This window comes from Equus caballus, chromosome 19 (assembly GCF_041296265.1).
Source record: "Equus caballus isolate H_3958 breed thoroughbred chromosome 19, TB-T2T, whole genome shotgun sequence".
Taxonomy (NCBI): Eukaryota; Metazoa; Chordata; class Mammalia; order Perissodactyla; family Equidae; genus Equus; species Equus caballus.
The window spans coordinates 44,924,332-44,948,144 of NC_091702.1; the positions used below are offsets into that span (position 1 = coordinate 44,924,332).

General features: G+C 44.4%; 1 protein-coding gene across 2 annotated transcripts in view; it reads left to right on the forward strand.

The window, feature by feature from the left end:
- Window positions 1-229: 229 nt before the first annotated feature.
- The window catches only part of MUC13 (mucin 13, cell surface associated), a 30,200-nt gene continuing 6,616 nt past the window's right edge, over window positions 230-23,813 (forward strand). For both annotated transcript variants that reach the window (XR_011429213.1, XM_070243682.1), the window contains exons 1-9: window positions 230-340; window positions 6,034-6,825; window positions 10,478-10,600; window positions 12,067-12,173; window positions 15,951-16,006; window positions 18,020-18,183; window positions 21,931-22,056; window positions 22,397-22,526; window positions 23,181-23,218. Coding sequence is in view for 1 of the 2 variants with exons in the window: in XM_070243682.1 (XP_070099783.1) it covers window positions 289-340; window positions 6,034-6,825; window positions 10,478-10,600; window positions 12,067-12,173; window positions 15,951-16,006; window positions 18,020-18,183; window positions 21,931-22,056; window positions 22,397-22,526; window positions 23,181-23,218 (1,588 nt within the window). In the remaining variant the exon portion in view is untranslated. The remainder of the gene's footprint in view (window positions 341-6,033; window positions 6,826-10,477; window positions 10,601-12,066; window positions 12,174-15,950; window positions 16,007-18,019; window positions 18,184-21,930; window positions 22,057-22,396; window positions 22,527-23,180; window positions 23,219-23,813) is intronic.

Consider the following 23,813-nt stretch of genomic DNA (forward strand, 5'->3'; position numbering starts at 1 on the left):
GGAACTAAAGAGATTAACTACCCTCTCCCCAACCTCCCAAAGAATTGGACTGTCCTGGGTTATTTTGGACTATGAGACAGAAAAATAATCCACAAGGCCAGGTCCACCTCTTCTATCTCAAAAGCTCAGACGAGACCTATGGTATACGACCAAACCCTAGCTAGTAATTGCCTTTGGCTGGTTTGACGTCACTTAATGACTGGACTTTGTACCTGAAAGAGAGTTAAAACTCAAGATAGTTGGGGGGCCATCATTTCCTCCTCGGAGCTCCCAGGAAGGACATCGAAAATGAAAGGCTTCACTCCCCTCATTCTTCTCACCCTCCTTTTTGTAACCTCAGGTAAGGAACATTTAAAAATTTTAATTCTTTTCACCACGTTTGTTGTCTTTGAGATAGAATCGGCAGGGTTAAGCTACCAATTCCCACAGTCCAACAGGTGGACTATTTTATGGATGAAGTTTCCTCTCCAACTCGGCTCGAGGAGACAGGGCATTTCAGTCTGCCACAAAAGCAGACAGAACAGTAGTAAAGAGACCTCTGGACTAAGGTTTGGGGTTCAGCAAACCAGAGATTTGTCCTTGAGAGTTCCTGAGGCCAGACAAGAACAACTTAGTAGGTTTCAGGGGCCCAGGGCTCTACAGTTGCCTTCTGGATCCCTTCCCATGATACGCACAGAGGGCTGGCCACAAGAAAAGCTCTCCTTTCACAAATGTACTTGAATTTGAGGGTATTAGACCCAAAGGAATAATTGTGATGTTGAACGGACTTCAGAAACGGACTTCCTCTTCTGAGTTAAGAAGGGTTATTGGGGGGCTGGCCCCGTGGCCGAGTGATTAAGTTCGCGCGTTCTGCTGCAGGCGGCCCGGTGTTTCGTTGATTCGAATCCTGGGTGCGGACATAGCACTGCTCATCAAACCACGCTGAGGCAGCGTCCCGCATGCCACAACTAGAAGGACCCACAACGAAGAATATACAACTACGTACTGGGGGGCTTTGGGGAGAAAAAAAAAAATCTTTTTTTGAAAAAAAAGAAGGGTTATTGGGCAAGGGGGAAGTGAGAAGGTTGTCTGTGTATCTTTGAGGTGGGGGTTAATGAATGGAAATCTACTAGCTGCTTGCAGAAAAGAATAAAGTATTTGATCAGGCAGAAATGTGAAGAAGAGAAATTGAACTCATTTTAGAGGAAATGGAAGGGGCAGCAGCAGGATTTAATTTTTTTGAGAGCTGGTTTGAAGCTCCTAATAGAGGAAGATTGGGAAGACTATCCTGACACGATAGGCACGACTCGCCAGATCCCCCCGTCAACCCTGGGGGCAGATGTCGTGGCCAAGCTTCCAGGTCCAAGTCAAAAGGGGTGAGGGTTGTGTGACTTTCAGGACCTACCAGGAGAAAAGTCTTGACGGCCATAAAATAGAGGAAATTTTGGCTGGGCAGGGTTGTGGAGATGGATAGAGATTTGTGGGGGTCCCAAGAGGAAGGGCAAAGTACAGCGAGCAGAGCACATACTTTGGAGTGAGGTGGGCAGGAATTCAAATACCATGCACCACTTATTATTAGCTGGGGTGTCTCTGAACTTCAGTATGTCCCTATGTAATAATAGAGGGGAAATCCTTACACTGAGAGTGATGGAGAGGGGGACGCTGGCAGTATATGACATGCAGGAGATGTTGCCTGGCACAAAGTAGGGCTCAATAGATGTTTGAGACCAAATTTCCTTGGTGACCAAGTTTCTAGAGAAAGGATTGAAGGTGAGTTAGGGGTAGAAACAAAGAGAGACCCAGGAGCTGGTGACGCGGATGGCTGTGAACTCTCCACAAGCAAGCGGAGGTTTTCCAACAAGAGAAGACTGTTGCTGTGTCTTAACTGTCGGGGGTCCACCTGGTACTCAACTATCATTCCACAGTCAGGTATTACCTTCCTAATGGGTATGTGTGGCATGCAGTGAACAAGAAATGAAAAAGAGCCAAAGGTCTTTTCTTTGGAAGAAAACCAAAGTGTGGAAAGGATAAGCAATTGCTCTGCCGGGGCAAGAGAATACTCCACCAGCTGGCCAGCTGACTGCTGCACTCCCATTCCTGCCACTATTCTCATTTGTTAAGGGCTCGCCCTGTGCACAACAGGACCAGTGACATAGATGCGAGTGTCCGGATTTGAGAGAAGAGCCCACCAACGTGCAGGGGGATTAAGGGATTTGCCCAGAGGTAAACCTTAATTTTATTCCCATGTGTAAGGGACAAAAGACTCTCGATGCCAGAATCCGGGATGAAACCAGGTCCCTGCACTGCGTTAGGGCCCGAAGACCTCTGGGGGCCAAAGGGAATGCCCCACTGGCCCCAGCGTGGATGAAACTGGGGAAGTTCTTACAGGAGAGATGGGGCGAGGAAGGCAGGCTTCCTGAGATGGGAACAGAGAGGTCACTTTTACCACAAAAGGCAGAACAAAATCATCTGTCCTCCTTCCCTGTGCCCTCCCCTCCCCTAACAGGAAATAGGAAGGAGGCCTTTTCCTGGAAACCCCTGGGCCCCGCACTCGATCTGCATTGGAGGATATTTTGGTCATGCGCAGAACCAAAGAACTGTAGCCACAAAAGTGGCAACTGAGATTAATAAGGGTTACCAAGGACACTTTTTGTCGTGTCTACATTTCATCCAATTTTTAAACGTTGGTTTTGATTTTATCTCCTCTGTTTGCCATACAAGTAAGGCAGACCCACTGTAACAAATTCAAACACAGAGACAGCTGCCCTCTGGCCCTCCTACCCCATCCTGGCAACCACCCCCAGATATACTGCTGTTGACAAGTTGGTGCTCATTAAGGTTTTTTTTTTTTAAAGAAATTGTTTCTTTTTCTATAGAATGTTAAGAGTGTTGCAGGTGTGTGTGAGGAATTTCTATTTCAGAAGGAGTTCCAACTCAGAGTCCTAGCAACCAAGGGCAGGAAGCATATTTGTAACCTGCACGCATCCCCCACCCCGCCGAGTGTCTTGCCTGGCACTGGCACCCTTCCTAAACATTTACTAAAAATAAGTATGTGCGGATGACGCTCAAAAGTCCCTTGAACAGGCAAAATTTTCCAGGTTGTGTTAGCTTTCTCTGAGAGATTAGAGCCGCTTTAGTCCACAGAATCGATGGGTGCATTTAGGAACCAACATTTCATAACATCAAAGAATTTAGATCTTGAAGAAAGGCGTTTTCTTGAAACCTCCGGCTATCTTTGAACAAAGCAACAATAGACGTTCCCTGGACAGGGGTGGGTGGGTATGGGGTGTTCTCCATGAAGTAGCCAAATCAGGGCACATTTTTTTTGCCCATTTAAGTCTGTGGTTTGTACCCGTGTGGACATTGTGCTGTCTTTGTATTGTTTAGAAGTTCCAAGACCTGGGGAAATAAAGCAATTAAAGCTATCTTTTACTATGCTGATGCCTTAATTTATTTCTGCGACTGTAGATTGAACACAATAAATTATTTTACAATTCTGCTTGAGTATTATTACCAGATAATGTAAGCCTAGGATATCGGCTCCCTGAAATTTGTACATAAAACTCATAAATATATACACACATACACATTTATATTTTAGGTTTTGGAAAAAATTCATCTTGTAGGTATTCACAGTGATGGATGTGTCTCATTTATTGAAACAAATTGAGCATTCTTTTTTTTTCTTTGAGAAAGAGTAGCCCTGAGCTAACATCCGTGCCCATCTTCCTCTACTTTATATGCGGGACACCTGCCACAGTGTGGCTTGATAAGGGGTATGTAGGTCTGCACCCAGGATCCAAACCAGCAAACCCCGGGCTGCCAAAGCGGAAAGTGGGAATTTAACTGCTGCGCGCCACCAAGCTAGACCCACAAATTGCCCATTCTTGAAGGCAATCTCCCTAGCAAACAGAAATTTGAAACCGAAGTAAAAAAGTGCTAAATCTAAAACTTCTTGTCATAATGTCAAAGACCCCTAAGAGTTTTGTGCACATCTACGTAACATGTTGGTGATTTGGCATCAGTAGAGGATGGACATTTCTGAAGCATGCAGTTCAAGGCTGGGCAGGGTCAGGGCTGTTTGCACCCACAGCCTGCCAAGCCCTTTTCTTTTTTTTTTGAAAGATTTTATTTTTCCCTTTTTCTCCCAAAGCTCCCCGGTGCATAGTTGTGTATCTTTAGTGGTGGGTCCTTTCAGTTGTGGCACGTGGGATGCCACCTCAGCATGGCTTGATGAGCGATGCCGTGTCTGCGCCCGGGATTCGAACCCACGAATCCCAGGCCGCTGAAGCGGAGCATGCGACTTAACCACTTGGACATGGGGCCGGCCCCCATGCCAAGCCCTTTTCTGCCATCCAGGTTTCTGAGGCTAGGGTCAAGCCCCTGGCCACTCTCGCAGCTTCTCCAGGGACAGAGGACACCACGGGGTCACTTCCACTTCCACTGCTTTCATTCTAATCCCTGGATTTCCCCTATCTCCGTCTGTGTTTGCTCCTCTGATACTTCTTGTCTTTTTCACTAAACAATGGCTTTTTACACAACTCCCTAACCAAGTCTGAGTTAAGACATTGGCGATAGGCAGACCTGGCTTTGCGTCTGGGCAAATCCTTTAATCCCCCTGCGTGTTGGTGGGCTCTTCTCTCAAATGCAGATGCTCCCATCTGTGTCACAGATCCCATCGGGCACAGGGCAAGCCATTGACAAATGAGAATAGCAGCGGGAATCAGGGTAGTACCAGTCAGCTGGCCAGCTGGTGGCCTGGTTTCTTGACCCTGGAAGAGCAGTTGCTCGTCTCTTCAACACTTAGGGACGACTATCTAAGCCAGGCCCTGTTGGAGGTGAAAAGCCAGATTCCGCCCTCCAGGGGCTCACAGACCCCTGGGGGAGTCAGGGAGCAGCATCTGCGGTTTTCTTTATCCAAGGGTTTAGGAATTGTTTCCTTGTGAAAACTTTTTTTTTAAGAATTATTTTTTTAACCAATTGTCAATGTCAGAGTTCTAAGAGACAAAGTTTCTAGAAAACTGATCACTGGATCACTAAGAGCTTACTACCCTGTGTGTCCAGGGGTTCCTAAGAGTTAAACAAAAAAAAGGCGATTTTGATGATCACCGTAAACTTTATGGCAAAGATCATCTCTATTCATCTTACTCTTTAAAAACTTCATGTGTCTAGAATTGTTAATGGAGAAACATTACTAGACAAAAATTTAGTAAGTTTAATAGTAAGAAGTTTAAAAAATTTAGTAAAGAAGTTAATGAGGTATGTTTATTTTATCATTCTTTAAAACACACCCTATCCCTTCCTTCACTCATATCTATCAACAGCTAAAATACTATGTAATGGGGGCCCGGGCCAGCCCTGTGGCCGAGTGGTTAAGTTCACACGTTCCGCTTCTGTGGCCCAGGGTTTCGCCTGTTTGCATCCCAGGCGCGGACATGGCATCATTCATCAGGCCACACTGAGACGGCGTCCCACATGCCACAACTAGAAGGACCGACAACTAAAATATACAACTACGCACTGAGGAGACACTGGGAGTAAAAGCGAAAAAAAAAAAAAAAAAAAGATGGGCAACAGTTGTTAGCCCAGGTGCCCATCTTTAAAATACCATGTAATGGGAAATTGAGGTAAAATTGCCTTAAATTGCAAAAAAAGACAAAAAGAAGCCTCTTCCAGGTAGTAACAGCGCCACCTGGTGGCACTTTCAGTTGTCTTCACCGACTACTACTCAGGAATGTTAAACCCAGATTGACAATTCTACAACTATCGGCATAAATGATATTACTTCTTGGTTCTCATCTTAATACATATTAACTCTGTATCTTATTTTTCAATAACATTTTCCAGTTTTGTCTGTTTAATTTTTAATTTTATTTATTGTGGGGGTTTTTGTGTATGTTCAGAAGTTGTCATGTATTTTCATTTTTAATGTAGTCAACTATGTTTATTGTTCAGACTAGAATGGATTGGGTACGAATTACTATTAAATAATAGCAACTGCCATTATATATTCAATGTTCTGTCTTCTGAAACTTAGTATTTTTGTTCTTCTAGTCACCAGCCAAAGCTCGACTAATGTCTCATCAACCTTGGCCAGCTCAACTAGCCACCCGCCAGATACTACAGGTGTTACCACAAACACCACAACAGGTCCTACTACAGGTGTAACCACAAACGCCACAGCAGATCCTACTACAGGTGTAACCACAAACGCCACAGCAGATCCTACTATAGGTGTAACCACAAACGCCACAGCAGGTCCTACTACAGGTGTAACCACAAACGCCACAGCAGATCCTACTACAGGTGTTACCACAAACGCCACAGCAGGTCCTACTACAGGTGTAACCACAAACGCCACAGCAGATCCTACTACAGGTGTTACCACAAACGCCACAGCAGGTCCTACTATAGGTGTAACCACAAACGCCACAGCAGGTCCTACTACAGGTGTAACCACAAACGCCACAGCAGATCCTACTACAGGTGTTACCACAAACGCCACAGCAGGTCCTACTATAGGTGTAACCACAAACGCCACAGCAGGTCCTACTACAGTATCAGTAACTACAACTCCTATAAACAACTCAAGTTCAGTTGAAGACACCACTGAATCCACCACCAGTGCAAACACGTTAACGACAGTTACCGCAGTTACCACTCCCGCCGTCTCATCTTCAAGTGTTGACTCAGTCACAACTGTTCCTTCTCTAACAACGCAAACTAACGATGGATCGTCCCCCACCACAGTCACAGGGGGAGGTGTTTCCTCAGGGACTGTTTCTTCAGTGACTTTCAGCCACGTCACTTCATCAGAGAACATCACCCCAAAACCCAGCACCACAGGTAAGAGTGATTCCCTGAAAGGCTCCTCCCTGAGGAGTCGGAGCATTGCGGAGGACTCAAGGTAGGTGTGCTCTGTTGGGGTAGGGAAGCGGGTATGAAGAAACCCAAGGCTTCCTTGGATATGAACCCCTGGAATTAAAAAATTTGAGTCACAAAGGCTAGTAGTGATGGCAGAGACCCTAAAAGATTACCCACAGTTCCATCCTGTTCTTTCCTTCCCACCCATCCTGCCTCAAGCTATTTGCCAGATGTGGAATCCTTTTATGAACTTGGACTGTATGCAAGCTGCTTCTCCAGCTTCCCACTCCCTAGGAGATTTCTGGAAATAGTTTCAGCTTCTCTGAGGACGCCGAGTCCAAAGAAGCGCCGACTCTCCAGCCGCACAGGTCTAGCTCCCTGGTCCACCTGAGGAAGGAGTCGTCCTACCCTGACTCCTTATCAACTGTTCTTGAAAAATATGACATTGCTATGGTGATGGACCACAATTTGGAATTTGAGCCAATTTATGGAATTTGAGCCTGAAGGATTAAAAAAAAAAGCCAAATAACAGCAGTGCTCAAACAGCCCTGGACAAGACCAGGGTCATTGTCCAAAGGACAGATGTTTTGGGGATACTGTCTAAGAGATGACAATTGACTTCAAGCCAGAGTTATTGAAACAGAAACCACTTGCCCCTTTTCCCAGAGCTTGGTCTAGGACGGGTCAGCAAACTTTATCAGTAAAGGCAAACCAGTAAATATTTTAGGTTTTGCTGGCCACAACAGGGCCTCTGTTGCAACAACTGCGCTCTGCCATTTTAACATGAAAGCAGCCATAGTCAATATGTAGATGAACAAGGCTGGCTGCACACCAACAAACTTCATTTACAAAAACAGAAGACTGGTCAGATTAGGCTCGTGAGTCATAGTCTGCCAACCCCTGGTCTAAAAAAATCCTCAAACCTAGGCTTGCAGGGTCTGGATAAACCCTGTCATTCTCAGATAGGGAAACTGAGGCCCAGTGAGGGCAGCAACTTGTCCAAGGTCATAGAGCAAGTTGATGTCTGCCTACACTTACTTCTTTTGGTTTCTCCAGTGTTCTCTGATGGATCTAAGAAATGGATGATTAAGCAAATGGAGCCGAAGCCTGTGTGTGAGGCCTGGTTGCCAGTCTTCCTCTGTTCTTGGAGGGGCCACTCTCAAGGCTAGGTCAAGTGGGACGTGTTGCACGTTCAGCTCTCCTGGAGCCAGGAAAGGGAGCTTTACTAAGCTATTTCTGCTTCCCCAGATATTGTCTCAGAATAGGGCAGGCTTCTGGTGTTCTGGCCCTACCCCTAACTGTGGGACACGGGGCAAATCACTCCTCTCTTCACTTCAATTTACTCATTTATAATAAGATGTCACAGAACTAAAGAGCCACCAAAATCCCTTCCGGCTGTCACATCCTGTGACTTTATTCCTGGCACACAGAACAAGCTAACAAGTCTGCCCTGTCTTGCAGAGAGAAAGCATACTGGGAGCTATTTGTCTGGCGTATCCAGAGCGGAACCGCACTCAGTTTCTTCCCCAGGAATTTCCAAACCATCCTTGCAATGGGGCTGAGGCTTTTTCAAAAGGCCATTGACTTCACTTGTCTTATTGGCTCACACCTTGTCAGAGGGGTGCCGCTTACTGTCGTTTGTGAGATGCGGCACTATGCCTCCTTTTGTCCCATGCAACTTATTTTTTTTTCACTCTTTAAAAGAATTTTTTCTCAGTAGACTTTATTTCTTTAGAGCGGTTTTAGATTCACAGCAAAACTGAGAGGAAGGTACAGAGATTTCCTATATACACACACATAGCCTCCTCCATGGTCAGCATCCCTCATCAGAGGGCACATTGTGACAACTGATGAACCTACATTGACACATGCTAATCACCCAAAGTGCACAGTTTGCATTAGGTTTCCCTGTTGGTGTTGTGTATTCTGACACAGGTATAATGACACGTATCCATCGCTATAGTATCACACAGAATATTTTCACTGCCCTGTTCATCCTTCTCCCCAATCCCCTGGCAAGCACTGATTCTTTTACTGTGGCTACAATTTTGCCTTTTCCAGAATGTCATGCAGTTGGAATCCTACAGTCTATAGCCTTTTCAGATGGGCTTCTTTCACTTAGTAATATGCGTTTAAGGTTCCTCCATGTCTTTTCATGGCTTGATGGCTCATTTTGTTTAGCACTGAATAATATTCCATTGTCTGGATGTACCACAGTTTATTTATCCATTCACCTAGTGAGGGACATCTTGATTTCTTCCAGGTTTTGGTATTTATGAATAAAGCTGCTATAACCACGCATGTGCAGGTTTTTGAGTGGATGTAAGCTTTCAGTTCCTTTGGGCAAATAACAGAGTGCACTTGCTGGATCACAGGGTAAGAGGACGTTTAGTTTTGTGAGAAACAGCCAAACTGTCCTCCCAAGTGGCTGTACCATTTCGCATTCCCACCAGCAATGAATGCCTTGCTCCATATCCTCACCAGCACTATTCTCTTTTTTAAAAAAAGGAAATTAGATCCATAGTTATGGAAAAAGAAGCTTAAATAGGACAAAAGCAAATGCAGTAAAAACTAAATGTCCCTCCCATCCGAAGTCCCTGGGACCCAAAACCCCCAGTGTCCTTCCCCGAGAATCAAGCCCTGTGGCTGGATCTTTATGCCTCCCTGCAGAGACAATCTCGAAATACAAGTGTATGTATTTGTGTGTTCATGTGTAGTCCCCCTTTTTTAATCACAAAAGAGAGCATGTCATACACATTGTACCCTTTTTTAAATCAATTTCTGCCTATAGGTGCATAAGAATTCAGACAGCTCTGAAGGTTGTCAGACTCCTGATTTATTCTGAAATCGAAGTTCAGAATCATTTCATTTGACTGCGATGAAGAAAATGGCCAGTCAAGATCACTGACCTAACTCTCCTCCTTGGATCCCATCAGACCTCCAGCCACAGGAAGGATGCTGCACCCTGACTGGTCTGGGGTCCTGGCCAGTGGTGTGGAAATCATTGCAATAATATTCTCACCATTTATTCAAGTCATCCACTCAGACAGCCAGAGAGTAGACTGTCCCCTCATCATTTCCTCTTCGAATCTTCACTGAGTTAGTCCACATTGTCCCATTAATCTCCCTTTCCTTTCATCATGGATCTGTATACCATGTCTGCTACCCAGAATATAACATGTATTTTCCTTTGTGGAGCTTCTTGCCTCTTCCTCCCTATAAGACAGTTATTCATGCCTTCCTAAAAACTATGATGCTTTCTCTAAAACGATCTGGGGGAGACCTACCTAGTGTTAGAGGACCAGACATCAAGGTTCTGGAGGGTCCTTGAGGTCCAAAGCTTCCCGTCTCCTTGGAATTAGCACTGCTGTGCCTCTCTGAGCAAACGCTTGCACACCAACCTCTGACCTTTACTGTTGACAAGCACCTGGTTCCAGAATTTCAGCAACAAACTCCCTAGAGATGTAAGAAAATACGTATTTTTTTTTTTAGCTCTTCTAAGAGTGTGCTGTGGAGTAACATAACCAAGGAATAGCAAGTGCCCAGGAGGAAGGCATGAAGATTTGAAAGTATGTTTCCGGGTGTTATTTGTTGCTATGCTGTGGATCTTTAATGTCTTTCTACTCCGTCTCAGGTCCCAGCGGTCCTTGCCAGGGTGATCCATGTAGCGGTGGTTCTTCGTGTGTTAGCCTGAATAGCCATTACTTCTGCCTGTGTCCGGAAGGGTATTACTATAATTCTTCCGTGTGCAATAAAGGTGAGTTCCAAGGGATGAACCATGCGGAACCGCATCTCATACCTAAAGCGGAATAGAAAACTTAATGTAATGGCAAAACGAGCTTCCAGAATACCAGAGGTAGAGGAAAATTTGGAGGCAACAAAGGCCAGGGAAATAGAGAAAAGGCTTCTGGAGCAAGTCAGATCTATGAGCTAGTCCTGAAGTTCTGAGAATGGATGTGTCCCTTCACTTTACCTGTTCAAGGGAACAGTGCCTTGGGGACAAGATGAGAATGACAGGTGTTGAAGCCCCTGAAAAAGTACAAAGACTGCACAAAGATAAAGTAGTGTCGGTACATGGCGACACTGACGCAGAATAAGGTAGATAGACCTGAGACCACACGGTCAGACAAGGCTGGGACCTGGCCCCCTGACCCTGGTTCAGTTCTCTATCATAGGACTTGCTTGCTCCATAGTAGCAAACGCCATTTTTAGAGACTTAAGAGCCTCTCAGCTCTAGAAATGAACTTTAGGAGCAAGCAACACACCTTTGGCACAACATTTTCTTTGGTTAGATCAGCTGGCTTCTGTGAACGTCCAAGGCAGTTTCTTGGGTTAGGGATTTTTATCTGTTTCACGAATGAGAAATATCCCCCCTTGCCAGAGCAGAACAATTGTATAGGAAATTAATGCATTGTATTGGCCCCAGGGGTTAGAGATATGCCAAAAGCCCAAAGGATGTTCATATTTTTAGCGCTAATCATATCATTTCTGGGGATCCACTCTAAGTAAATGACCCCCAATATGGAAAGATTTGTACCTGATGTTCATTGCAACCTTTTTTTTCCTTTTAAATAATTAAAACCACTAAAAACTAAAAATGTCTACATCAATGAAAGGAACACATATTTCATAGAATATTATGCAGTCTTTAAAAATGATAGTTTTGGGGGCTGGCCCTGTGACTGAGTAGCTAAAGTTCCACACGCTCCACTTCGGCGGCCTGGGGTTCGCGAGTTTGGATCCCGGGCGTGGACCTACTCCACTCACCAGCTGTGCTGTGGAGACATCCCACATACAAAGTAGAGGAAGACTGGCACAGATGTGAGCTCAGGGCTAATCTTCCTCAAGCAAAAAAAGAGGAGGATCGGCCATAGACGTTAGCTCAGGGTGAATCTTCCTCACCAAAAAAGAAAAGTTATGAAGACTAGGCAATGATTTGGAAAAATCCTTATTATATAATAATAAGTAAAGTGACATGACATAAACTTAGAATTATAATGATGTAAACTATGCATGGAAAAAAAAGCTTGGAGAAACACAGCGAACTGAAACTGGTTGTGTTAAGTCGGGTCGGATTTGGGGTAACATTTTTTCGTATTGCCAGACTTCCTGTGCTATCATTATATAGTGTTTAGAATTTTAAAAAATAATCTATGTTTCAAACCAAATGGAGATGACCTTCTTTACATGAAATAGTACAGAAAGATTCTGCTTGAATTTCAGGAAAGGTATTCCCTGGAACAGTTACAGTAAGAGTATCGGGAACATCTGACTTGGAAAGTCAACAGTCTGCGGCCTATCAAGACTTATATAATAAAATCACTACATTTGTAAGTATCTTCCAACTGTCCTTCTTGTGTAAGTGTTCTTCGTTCTGACACTGAGTTACAGAGCACAGGGCTGGTATTCAGGCGGCTCTCATTGGCACAGCTGTGCCAGTTGTTCAGATGCTGAAAGGCACCCTTTCAGCTTGATAAACAGCAGCTATCCTGAGCCCCCTGGGTACCAGTGCTTCCCAGGTGCCCAGGTCCCTCCCTGGGACCCTTGGGCTTCCCATGATCCTGCACCTAGAAGGGGTTTAACACCCGGCACAGCAGAGGGCCTTAGAAGCTTGCTCCGGCCATGCCATACTCATTACATAAGCGATTAGAACACTTTTGTAATGGACAGATAAATATAATGACCTTTTAAATTATTTCCAATGAATGGAAGAGAAAAAAATTTAAAGATGTTGGGGTTTTTTCTTTTTACATTCAAATTTGCATAAATTTCCATCCTACTCTAGATTTTTTTAACGTCTGGAAGAGGAACTCCATCTGAATTAACATCTGTTACTTTCTTCCCCCCATTTTCAAAAATGTGAAAATGAACAATAGCTTCATTTCGTCTGGATTACTCTGAGTGAGTGTCAGTGGGAAAGGGATGGAGCTCTCCCTTCTGGAACCGTAGATGTGAGACCTGGAAGACCTAGCAGAGGGCATCCAGTCAATGTTTCTTAGAGTTTAGTTTTAAAGGAAAAAAATGTTAGCCTGTAACTATGTCTTAGAACCCTGGGTGGAGAAACACTTTTAAAAACGAAAGTCTTATTTTATGACAATGTCTTTCAATTTGGAGTTACATCATTACAAAAGAGTTTTGTTATTAGAATTGGTGAAGTAGAAAAGGATTATTATCTAAATGATCTTACAGATCGTACAGAGGTAGTGCTCATGACCTGGTGTGATAGGATAAAAACTGTGGCTGGCGCATCCCAGGGCTTGCCCCCGCCTCTGTGCCATACCACATGTGCATGGTGGTTCTTATCCTCTATCCTGGATCGACATTCCTATTTGCCCGCCTGGATGGTATTCAGTACAATGACAGCAATATCAATGTGTTCCTCTTTCCAAGGACCCCCTCGATTGTCCCCTGTGGCTTTACTGAGCCCTGGCCACTGTGGCCACTACATTTCCCAAACTTGCTTTGGGAATGAGTGTCCAAAAGTCCCCTCCAGCTGCAGGCCTTATGCCCTGTCTCAGAGACCAGTGTAGAGACTTGGGCTCAGTCTTGAGTGTCCCAGGGGGATAGAGGGGATAGAGCATTCTTATAATTTCCAGGAGGCTTTTAACCAAAAAAAAAATGTACCAGAACGTCCTTGAAACTCCCACAGATAGGAAAATAGAGACAATTTATTTTCTTCAAGGTCCTCTCAGTAGACTTCGTAGCCAGGGCTGTCACAGCCTAGGCCCGGAGAAGTCTCCCAGGGTCCGCTTTCTACCCTGCTGGATCCACATGGACGGTCCACACTGGGATTTAAAGTTGCCCTGTTGCATGCTGTGCCTGGTATTTTACGTGTAATACTCTAATTTTCAAAACAACCCCGTTGAGGAGATAGTGCTCTGGTGCCTATTTTATGGATGAGGCAGACAAGGATCAGGAAAGTTAAGTAACTGACTGAAGGTCACCCAGCTGATGAGTGAGGAGGTCAGGATTTGAACCCAAACCCTTCTGGCCACGGAGCTGCTTCCCCTTCTCCTCCCCTGCTGGCTCAGTGGTGCAGTGGAGGCCGGGCAGGCCCGTGTGGATAGCTCCCGCCTTCTTGTCCAGCCTTGCAGCCCTTCAGATTTGGAGGTAGATATCCCAACACCCTCAAAGGGTGACCTGGAAGAGAAACAAAAGGAGACACTTCCCCCTGTGTCAGATGCTAATTTCACAAACTCTTCTTCAGGATTAAGAAAATTAAATGGACAGTGGTCAGTAGGGGAGCTGAAACAGACCTTGGAGTTCATCCAATGAACTTGTTCCTAAGTGGACCCCCGGGACCCTGATGGTTTACAGAAATACCAGCTATTCCTAATGTTTAAAAGATGATAAAGGAATATGGACATATTCTGGATATGAGGGTGCCCAGACTAACTAAAGCATCAAATTTATTGAAATCGACTATTATTAAAGATTAATGATTTGACATCTCTTTAAATGACATTGGTTGCCATGATCTTTTAAAGTGTGAGGTCCCCTTGGGGAGAAAAATAATAAAAGTCATAGGTTATAAAAAGGTTGCACCAACCCAGTTCAACACTCATCTGATAAATATGGAGACCTGGACCCAAAGAGGAGAGAACATGTCCAAGGTCATGACTGTAGCTTTCACATTTAATTCATTCAAGCATCAGTTATCCAGCATTTGTCAAGCTTTTCTTGGGGATTGCCAAGAGCTATGGGGCAGGCTGGGGTCTGGGCCAGTCGGGGAGGTTGTGTCACAAGAAAAAGAAAACCTGGGACTGGCCCTGGGGCCCAGTGGTTAAGATAGTGTGCCCTGTTTCCATGGCCCAGGGTTTCACAGGTTGGGATCCTGGGCACAGACTTGGCACTGCTCATCAGGCCATGCTGAGGTGGTGTCCCACGTAGCACAACCAGAGGGACCTACAACTAGAATATACAACTATGTACTGGGGGCTTTGGGGAGAAGAAGAAGAGGGAAAAAAAGAAGATTGGCAACAGATGTTAGCTTAGGTGCCAATCTTTAAAAAAAAAAAAAAAAAACTAAGGAGAAAAACTCAAGTTTTATAAAAAGAAAAGAAAAAGAAAACCCTGTTCTTGGCATCAAAGAACTTAGGTTCTAATTGGGACCCCCCCCCACCCCACCTCCACCTCACCCCTTCCAGAGATCCCAGCTTTATGTCTGGCCCCTTCCCTACAAGCATCCAGAGTTCTCTCTGCTCGTACAGCACAGCACATGCCTAAGAAGATCCACCTATGCTGGAGCCCCTTCCAGCTCACAGAGTCACGCATCACGTGTTCATCTCATTTTATACACCTCACATCACATGCATACATATATGCAGCGGGAGCTACTGCTACCTCAAGTTTTCCAATGGGAAAAGTGAGACTCAAAGAAGTCAAATCATGCAAAAGCTGACGAATGGAGAAATTTGACTTTAGGTGTTCTTCTCACCTTAGCCCATCTGAGCCACCCTACTTCTGAACATTAGCATATGCTCGTCTTCCTTCCACTCCCTGACCTGTTGAAATGGTTCAAGGCCCATTTCCTTTATGAAGACCTCTCTGGTTCTCTGCAATCAGAGGAGAGCTTCTTTGAAGGCCCACAGTACATTGTATCTCTCTGCACTGCTCACCTCTCTCAGCTTCATGGTGTGGTCCCCCATTAGATACTGGGTGGGTCTGCCATCTTTGTAGTCTCTAAGTGCTCAGGCATAATGCCTTGGCAAGTGGGCAATTAATTAAGTGTTTTCTGGGTAAACTGATGAGTGCATGAAGCATGCATATAGATAAGTCTAACAAATATGCAAAACTTCACCATGGCTTTGAAAAGACAAACTTAATAAGTTGGTCGCCTTATTTTTAAGTGTACAGTCATTGATTTGGCTGAATGCTTTCGGTTTCTGTCTTTTTTCTGGATAACTCTGACTTAACTCAGAATCTTACTATTTTGAGGAAAAATAACTGAAGGTGTTACAGCACATGTCAAGAATAAATAATCTGCTGTGATGAACCATGTATATTTATATAAATGAATTTACAAATGTATTTATGTTAACACCTAGATATAGTATCACTCTCTTTCCCCTCTTTGTAGTTGTTATTAAATCTGTTCTTCTCTGCAGTTTGCAGATGCCTTTAGCAGTTCTGATTATGGACAGACTGTAATTCTGAAAGTAAGGTAAGTTTGTCATGGACCGACGGGGTACTTTGGAGGCAGGTCAGCGCTTGCCTAACTTCCAGTCTTCTCTTGAGTTCCCGGTGCAGCACAAAGGCCCTCTGGTGGCAAGTCACAAGTCAAGAAAAGATGGTCAGTCTGAGCACTGCAGAGAGTCCTGCCCATTACATCACATTGACCCTGGCCAGGATGGGCAGGTTGTGACCTGGGGACAGCAAGATGCTGTTTGTGATTGGCTACGCAGCAACTTGCACAGATGGTGCAGGGCATCGCCTGGATCAGTTTGGTTTGATCCTTTGGCTACAAACCACACCTGATCAACCCCTGGAAGGTGAATTCCAGGGGGCCAGGAGGAGAATGAATGGTTCACAATCATCTCTTTCCTCATATCGGGGGAGTGAGGGAAACAGGAACACACCAGTCACACACCTGGCTACTGAAGGGCCAGTAGTGAGCTCACTGTGCTGTAAGAACAAGTATTTCTTGGTAATTATGAGTATGCAATGACCAGTGCCGGGTGCTCCTTAGGGACCCAAAGAGGCAGAGGATTCTCAAGAAGTTAGCAATTCCATCTCAGCCTTCTCTGAATCATATGGATACACAGGTGCCACAGGCCGAAGAAAGAATGCTCTAAGAGGAGTGGAGTTGTGCAGAAAAAGCAGCTCTAATGTATTTACATTTTATGGTTTTACTATTTCATCTATCTTTATAAGCTTTGTCAAATCCTCTGTGGAATAAGATAAATATATATAAATATTTTATGTAAATTTTTATATACATAAAAATTTTATGTAAATATAAATATTACTTAGTTGCTAAATTTATTATATATGAAATATACAAATATAAATGTTTATGAAATATAAACATTTTTCAACTAATAAAGAACAACTTGTATCAAGTAGCCTATATATTCCACTGCCACCTCCAGACCCTATCATGAATGAGTCATGGTAGACGATTTTACATTAGAATTCTGAAGCCCGTTTTGCTTTTTTTGAACTCCCTTTTGAGGTGATTGTCCCTAAAAACAGAGTTTGGTTCATGTTTTGGATTTTCTTGATGGTTCTGAAGAACCAGCACGGCTGTAAACATTTCCTAAGTAGACAGGCTATATTTTCAAGCTTCTGTATTTATTCAAAAGCCAAAATGGAGTATAGAAAAAAAAATTGGACAGGAAAAATATATCCTGAGTCTTAAAAACACATACCCACAAACCAAATAGGGAGGCAGTTTTTAAAAGTCCTTTTTTGCCTCTCTGTCTCAGTGGTTGTATCAGTTGAGTCATTTTGGACAATGAAAGAATTCGAACTTGGCCACAGCTGTTCTTAGGGCTGCAAACGGCAGTGCTGATTAGAGAGAAGGAAGCTCTTAGGATGTCTTGCTCGTAGCGGGCACTCAATATTTGATGATAGGGCTTAGTGTTATATGCTCATGTTTTCCGCAGCTCCATCCCTCCTTGTTTCAGTTCTCCTTCGGGTCCCGTGTGCCCAGGCCCAATCACATACCCACTTTGAAGCTGCCTACTGACTTCCTGGCCCTTTTTGGAAATGACCCAGATTTCCTATGGTTGATTACTGCTCTCTCTTGCACAGGAGGAACACACATCCCTCTGTCTCTCTCCAAGTGCAAGTGTGAGACTGAACAGATCGGCAGGAGACCTACTCTTGATTTTCTAAGAAAGCGACAGCTTATTTCGGATGTTACTTGTTCTACTTCTGGTTAACTCCAGACTCTTAGATCCTAAAAATGATTGTCCACAATTTTCCTCAGTGTCCTCCAGCAGGACATTGTTTTAGGCATACATTTCCTCTGAATACACATTGAATATTCATCTCTGGGCCTGTAAATTGCCATCTTACTGCAACCCCAGGCCTCCATATTTGGGCCCCAGTTGTGGATGTAGGACAGTGGGTCAGGACTAGAGCGGGAGATTTGGGAGTCTGGGAGGTTTGAAGACCTGTTTGTTGATCCTTCCGTTCGATTCCTCAAGTGATGGATTCATTTCATTTTTAGCACTTCTCCTTCAGCGAGATCTGAAATGCGTGCTGGTGAGCAGGATATTAATGTATCGGTAGTAAACATTTTTGTACAAACTACAAAAGAAAACGAGACCAGCGTGTCTGATACAATTCAAAAAGCAATCGCTGACGCCTCAGGTGACATTAGAACATATGCTCGTAAGTATTAAATAATTCTATTCAAAGTTTACTAAAGACGTACCTACCTTTTTGCAAACTTTTCCATTGTATGTAGCAGGGGGCAAGAAGACCTGGATGCCTGAATATCCACAGACTTCCCCAAGGTCCCTTTCAACCAGTCCGTTCTTCCTCCCTTTCCTCTCTCACTCGGCCTCTGCTCCTTTCCAGCCGTCTCCCAAGTCATCAGACTGACCAGTTTGTTCCTCTTCTTGGAAGGCAGCCTTAAACAAAGAGTCTCCAGACAGGGGAAGATGAAGGAAGGAGAAATGAAAGGGCTTTATACCAAGTTACAGCTTCCTAAATGATCAGAGAAAGTTTATCCATACCGTTTTCCCTTTAGTCTGATACACAAGCCCACAGCATAGCTGTAACAATTTACCTTTTTTTTTTAATTGAGGCACAATTGACTTAAAACATTATATTAATTTCGGATGTCATAACAATTCACTTTTGCTGTGTTACAAACCACCCTGAAACTTAGTGTCCTAAAACAGCAACTATTTATTTATTGGAACACCCTAATTCTGTGGATGTGAATTGGAGCTGGGCTCAGCTGGGCAGTTCTGCTGATCTAGGCCGGTCTTGGCTCACTTCGACTTCTGCCGTTAGCTGCTGGGCGGGTCTGCTGGGGGCTGACTGATCTGTGATTGTTCGGATGGACGGTTCGTCTCTGCTCCATATGGTCTCTCATCGTCCAGCGGGCTAGTCCTCAAGGGTTTCAAGAGGAGCAAGAGGGGATGTTTCAATGCACAGGTGTTTCCCAAGTCCCTGCTTACGTCACATTTACAGCATCCTAATGGCCAAAGCAATTCACATGGCCACGAACAGTGCGGCAGGGTCCCACCAAAGCACTTGATACAGGAAGGCGTGACTAGTTGACACTATTACTGCAGTCAACCCGCTTTGGCCCTCTCAGAAGTGACCTGTTAGGGCCAGCCCCAGGGGAAGATTTGGGCAACTGGTTCTCAGTCCTGGTTGCCAAACCCCAAGGCCTCCATTGAGGCACAATTTATTTGACTTTTCTGTAGCATTTGACACTGGTATCTTTACCTTCTCCGGGCCTCCACCCTCATTCTCCTAATTGCCTTCCTGCCTCCCTCATCCTTCTTCTTGCTGCTTCTAAGACTCCTTCCTTAGTCTCTTAAATTTTTGCTTTTTGATGACTGTAATCTCCCTGGGCTAGTATGCAAAACTTATTTCTCTTTTTGAAAATATGAACACATCCTGTGCATTTACACTTTTCCAGCACATTTTCTCTTTCTTCAAGATTTCACAGAGATTCTCACTGATCTCTCAGGACTTGGAATGTAAATGCTCTGGGATAAAACGCAATTCTATCAGACAAGATGGGGGCTTCTCTGCACTGTACCCCCTCGTTGGGCTGCGATCCCCTTAGCAACGTCCGTTCAACTCTTTTCCATCTAAGTGTTACGTCCCAGCAGAAGAGACTGGAGAAAAATAGTTGTAGAGCCATTCTGCTTTTCTCACGTCATCCATCAATATTACACCACCAGGCCTGGCCTTTTCATGAGCCTCTTGTAGCATGGAAAACACACAGACACACACAACTCCATTCACTTGCCCATATTTCATGTTAATTCTTTGCTCTTTGTTGTTGGACTTCTAAATTTTTATTTGTCGATTATTTTGGGTTTTTTCGTGGCCAGCCTGAGCTCACTTGAACTCTAAACTTCCTCTGTCACATTTTAAATATCTGTCTTTGGTTATAGGACCTTCTTTCCATATTTTGTTTGTCTCTCTCATTTGAGAGCTTCCTGTGCAAACCATGCCAGTTTCTTAAATTACCTGACCCTCTCCTCCATTTTTTTACTTTATAGCTCATGGGGATCATTTGCAGCCGCACAGATAGAATTACGTTTTCAGAGCTTCTTACCTTCTTGAAGAACTATTTTCATCTTCCAGAGTCTTATGCCATGGAACTACATCTTTTCCTTGCTACATGTTGCAATATTTACTCTCTCAAAGTCAGGCTCCTCTTTCTGGTGATCACTTGGTCCTTGTCTTCCAAGAGACCCATGACTTGTGTCTGCCAATCAATTTCTCTTTGGGGTCAGAATTTGATCCTGAGTAGCAAGTCATGCAGTCAGAACTTCTACCCTTTGGAAGATGAAATTGTCAGCAAGGCAAGACAAGACCTTATCATACACTCTGCATTTGGCTAGATGAGACGTCTAGCCAGCAAGTGCGAGGGAGTTGAGGGTCCCCATCAGCGTTGGGACTGACCACTCAGAGCGGTCGCCAGCTGAAAATAACCAGTGCATTCTTCAAGGGAGAGTTGGAGTCCCCTGTGCAGTTGTCTCCTTTTGGCTCTCCTTAGTAATTGCCTTGGCTACAAGCCCTGCATATTTGAAATCATTTGGCCTCAGCTCTGAAAATTGAGTTTTTTAACAACTCCTCTCAACATCTCCCCACTCTGAGACTAAGCATGCTCTCTAAGATACATGAACAAATTACTAAATGATGCCAGTAGAGATGGCCAGCGAGCATGAACCACCCAGCACATGGAAATGAGGGCCTCAGAACTTTTAGAGGGAAACCCCTTTTCCTGCTCTCTGGCTTCTGCTGCAAAGACAGATTCTCTCTTCTGTGCCAAAGGGCCTAGAGTCTCTTTCCCTTTTAGTTGGAGGCATTTTCAAATGACAGGTGGTGAAAGAAGGTTGGTTACAGGTCTGGAATGTTTAGAAGAGAGGAACCACATGACCACTCTGCCTCCTCCTATTCTTTCCCCGAGTCTAGTCTCAGGTTCATCTCTTTATTCCTAATGCCTTCCAACCTGCTTCAAGGCTAGCATTCTTAAAAGATTGCGTTCTCATGTCGTGCTTCTGCTCAAAATCTGCCAGTGCATTCTCAGGCTTATAGGATAAAAGTCAGTGTCCTTGGCCTGGCCTTCAAAGTCTGTTCTACCCATGAATGAACAGAAGAATGGTTATTTGTTGAGGCTCCTGGAGTGGCACTTGCATTACATTAGTTCATTCAATTCTCACAACAATCACGTGAAACAAGAATTATTAGCCCCATTTTATAGACGGAGGGAATTTGGACCCATCAAAAATCAAATGTTTGAACAGAAAGCCCACAGCCAATAAATGGAAGACCCAAGAATTCTCCATTTTCTTCCAGCTTGCCACCCTGCATCCCCTGTACCCAAGTGCAGTTCCATCACTCCCGACAAGAGTGCTTCGCTTCCTTTTATACCTTGTTTACTGCACTTGGACAGACTTTGCCTGTCCTCTGACTGTTCACATCTGCCCTATTTTTCAAGACTTAGCCCAATTCCCAGCTCCTGCATGATGTTATCTTTAGCTCCTTGAGCCCCTGAATTCCCATTGTACTTAAAGTCTAGATTATGAGCTGCTTGATGAGACTCTCTATGGGTTCAAACAAGTAACTCTACAAAGATGGGCCCCAAAGTTATATAGATTCTGTGTTCCTTGTGGAACCCAGCACAGAGCTAGGAGCAAAAGAGTTACTTGAACTTGAACGTGATTGCACTGCCCTGGATTGAATTAATTTGAATTGAATAATATAAGAAAATAGTTATGGAAGAGAGGACTAGGGAGTTGGAATTCAGAATCCCAGATTTTCGTTTGTTAAATCCCAAAACTTCTTAAAAGACAATTATAACTACAATGCAATGGAGTGCTTTTGCAAGATACTTTATCCATATTATCTTGCTGAATGTATTGAATTATCCGTGCCTTTCAGGCCAAGAACGGTGTGATTACTATGGCTGTCAAAAGACGGATGCTCAAGATGACTGCAGCAGTGGTGTACTGTGCACATGCAAAGAGGGGCTGACCAGACCTAACCTGCAGGTCCCTTTCTGTCTTGGTAAGTGTTCCACCTGCTTCTAAATGTTCTTCAACTCCTAGCCTCTTTCCTTTTGTATTTGCGAAGTACAAACTTTAATGCTCAAGTTTCCATGAGCATTTCAGAGTCTGAGGGATGTGAATTTTGGCTTTAGAAACATGTGGACCTGATTGGAGCCTTGGCTAAGAGCTGGTGACGCAGCACCTGTGCAGGTTCCCAGGGGGCATGACATGTGCAGAGCCAATGAACACCTCATTTCACTTAGGAAAAGCAATGTGAAAAAATTTTATTCTGTGACATATCACTTTGGGGTTGAAGAGGTTGTTCCTGAAAATTACTCAGAAATCACTCTGTTTTGAAGCTTCTGGTGCACAGTGTCCTGATACCTGCAACGCAGAGCACAAGAGGCAATGCTTTGTGAAGAGTGATGGGAGCACTGGCTGTGACTGCCTGCCGGGCTACAAGCAAGATGGTCAAGGGACCTGTCAAGAGTAAGAGAAATCACTCCTTTTTTATCTTGTCACAGCTGGAGCTAGGCAAAAAGGATAGAGCTTGCAATGCATATATGGGTTTAGGGTCAGGAAATTGGTACATTGGCATAAGTAGGTAGGTACAGAGCATCATCATCATCAATAGCTCTTGAAAATTCTCTGTGTGCTAGGAGCCACGCTAGGTAATATGTCTCACACAACAACACTCTCAGGAATGTATCAGTTCTCCATTTTCAGGTGAGGAAACTGAAGCTCAGAGAATATAATAAATAACATGCTCCAGCCCACGGGGCAGCAAGTAAGTGGCAGAGCCATGTGGCCTCATAGGCCGAGGGGGTCCCACCATATTCCATGCCTCTGGCGTTCAGCTTCTCCTGAACTGCTTTATCTTCCTGGAGCTCAGAGGATGGAATATCCAGTCGGTAGCAAATGAGACCACATAGGATTGTGTACCTCCTTCAACCTTCCAGAGCTCCATGGAGGGTGCTCATCTGGAAGAATGGGAGTGTAAGGAAGAAAAGAGAAAGGGGAGAAGGAGAAAGGAGTGGAGGGGGGAGGAGAGGGAAAGGAAGATGGGAAGGAAGACATAGAGGTGGGGTGGGAACTCCCACAGACACGCTTTACCATGGTTGCCTATTACTTGTTGTATTTTAGGTGTGCATTTGGCTTCAGCGGAGTCAACTGTGAAGACAGTGAGTATGAAAGTCTTGCTTTGTTTGGTTTTTTTTTTTTTTTTTTGAGAAAGATTAGCCCTGAGGTAACTACTGCCAGTCCTCCTCTTTTTTGCTGAGGAAGACTGGCCCTGAGCTAACATCGTGCCCATCTTTCTCTACTTTATATGTGGGATGCCTACCACAGCATGGCTTTTGCTAAGCAGTGCCATGTCCGCACCCAGGATCTGAACCGGTGAACTCCGGGCCGCCGAGAAGCGGAACATGAGAACTTAACCGCTGCACCACTGGGCCGGCCCCCAAAGTCTTGCTTTGTTATTAAGCATCTGAGAAACAAAGATTGACCACATTCAAAATTCTGATCAGTCCCCCAAAGTCCCCAGTTCCCTTCATAAAGAGACAAAATCTGTCTCCCGTATGTCTCCTGGGTCACACCATCCCATGCCCGCCCTAGGTCACCAGAGGCAGCACCTCTCCTATAGGAGATAACAGAACTCAGCCCAAGAGGTGGGCTGGTACCTCTGGACTTGTCTCAGGTCAGCAAAGGGCATCCTAACATTATATTAATTTCCTATCTTAGCTTAAATACGCATTTTCTGCCATTAGAAAGGATAAA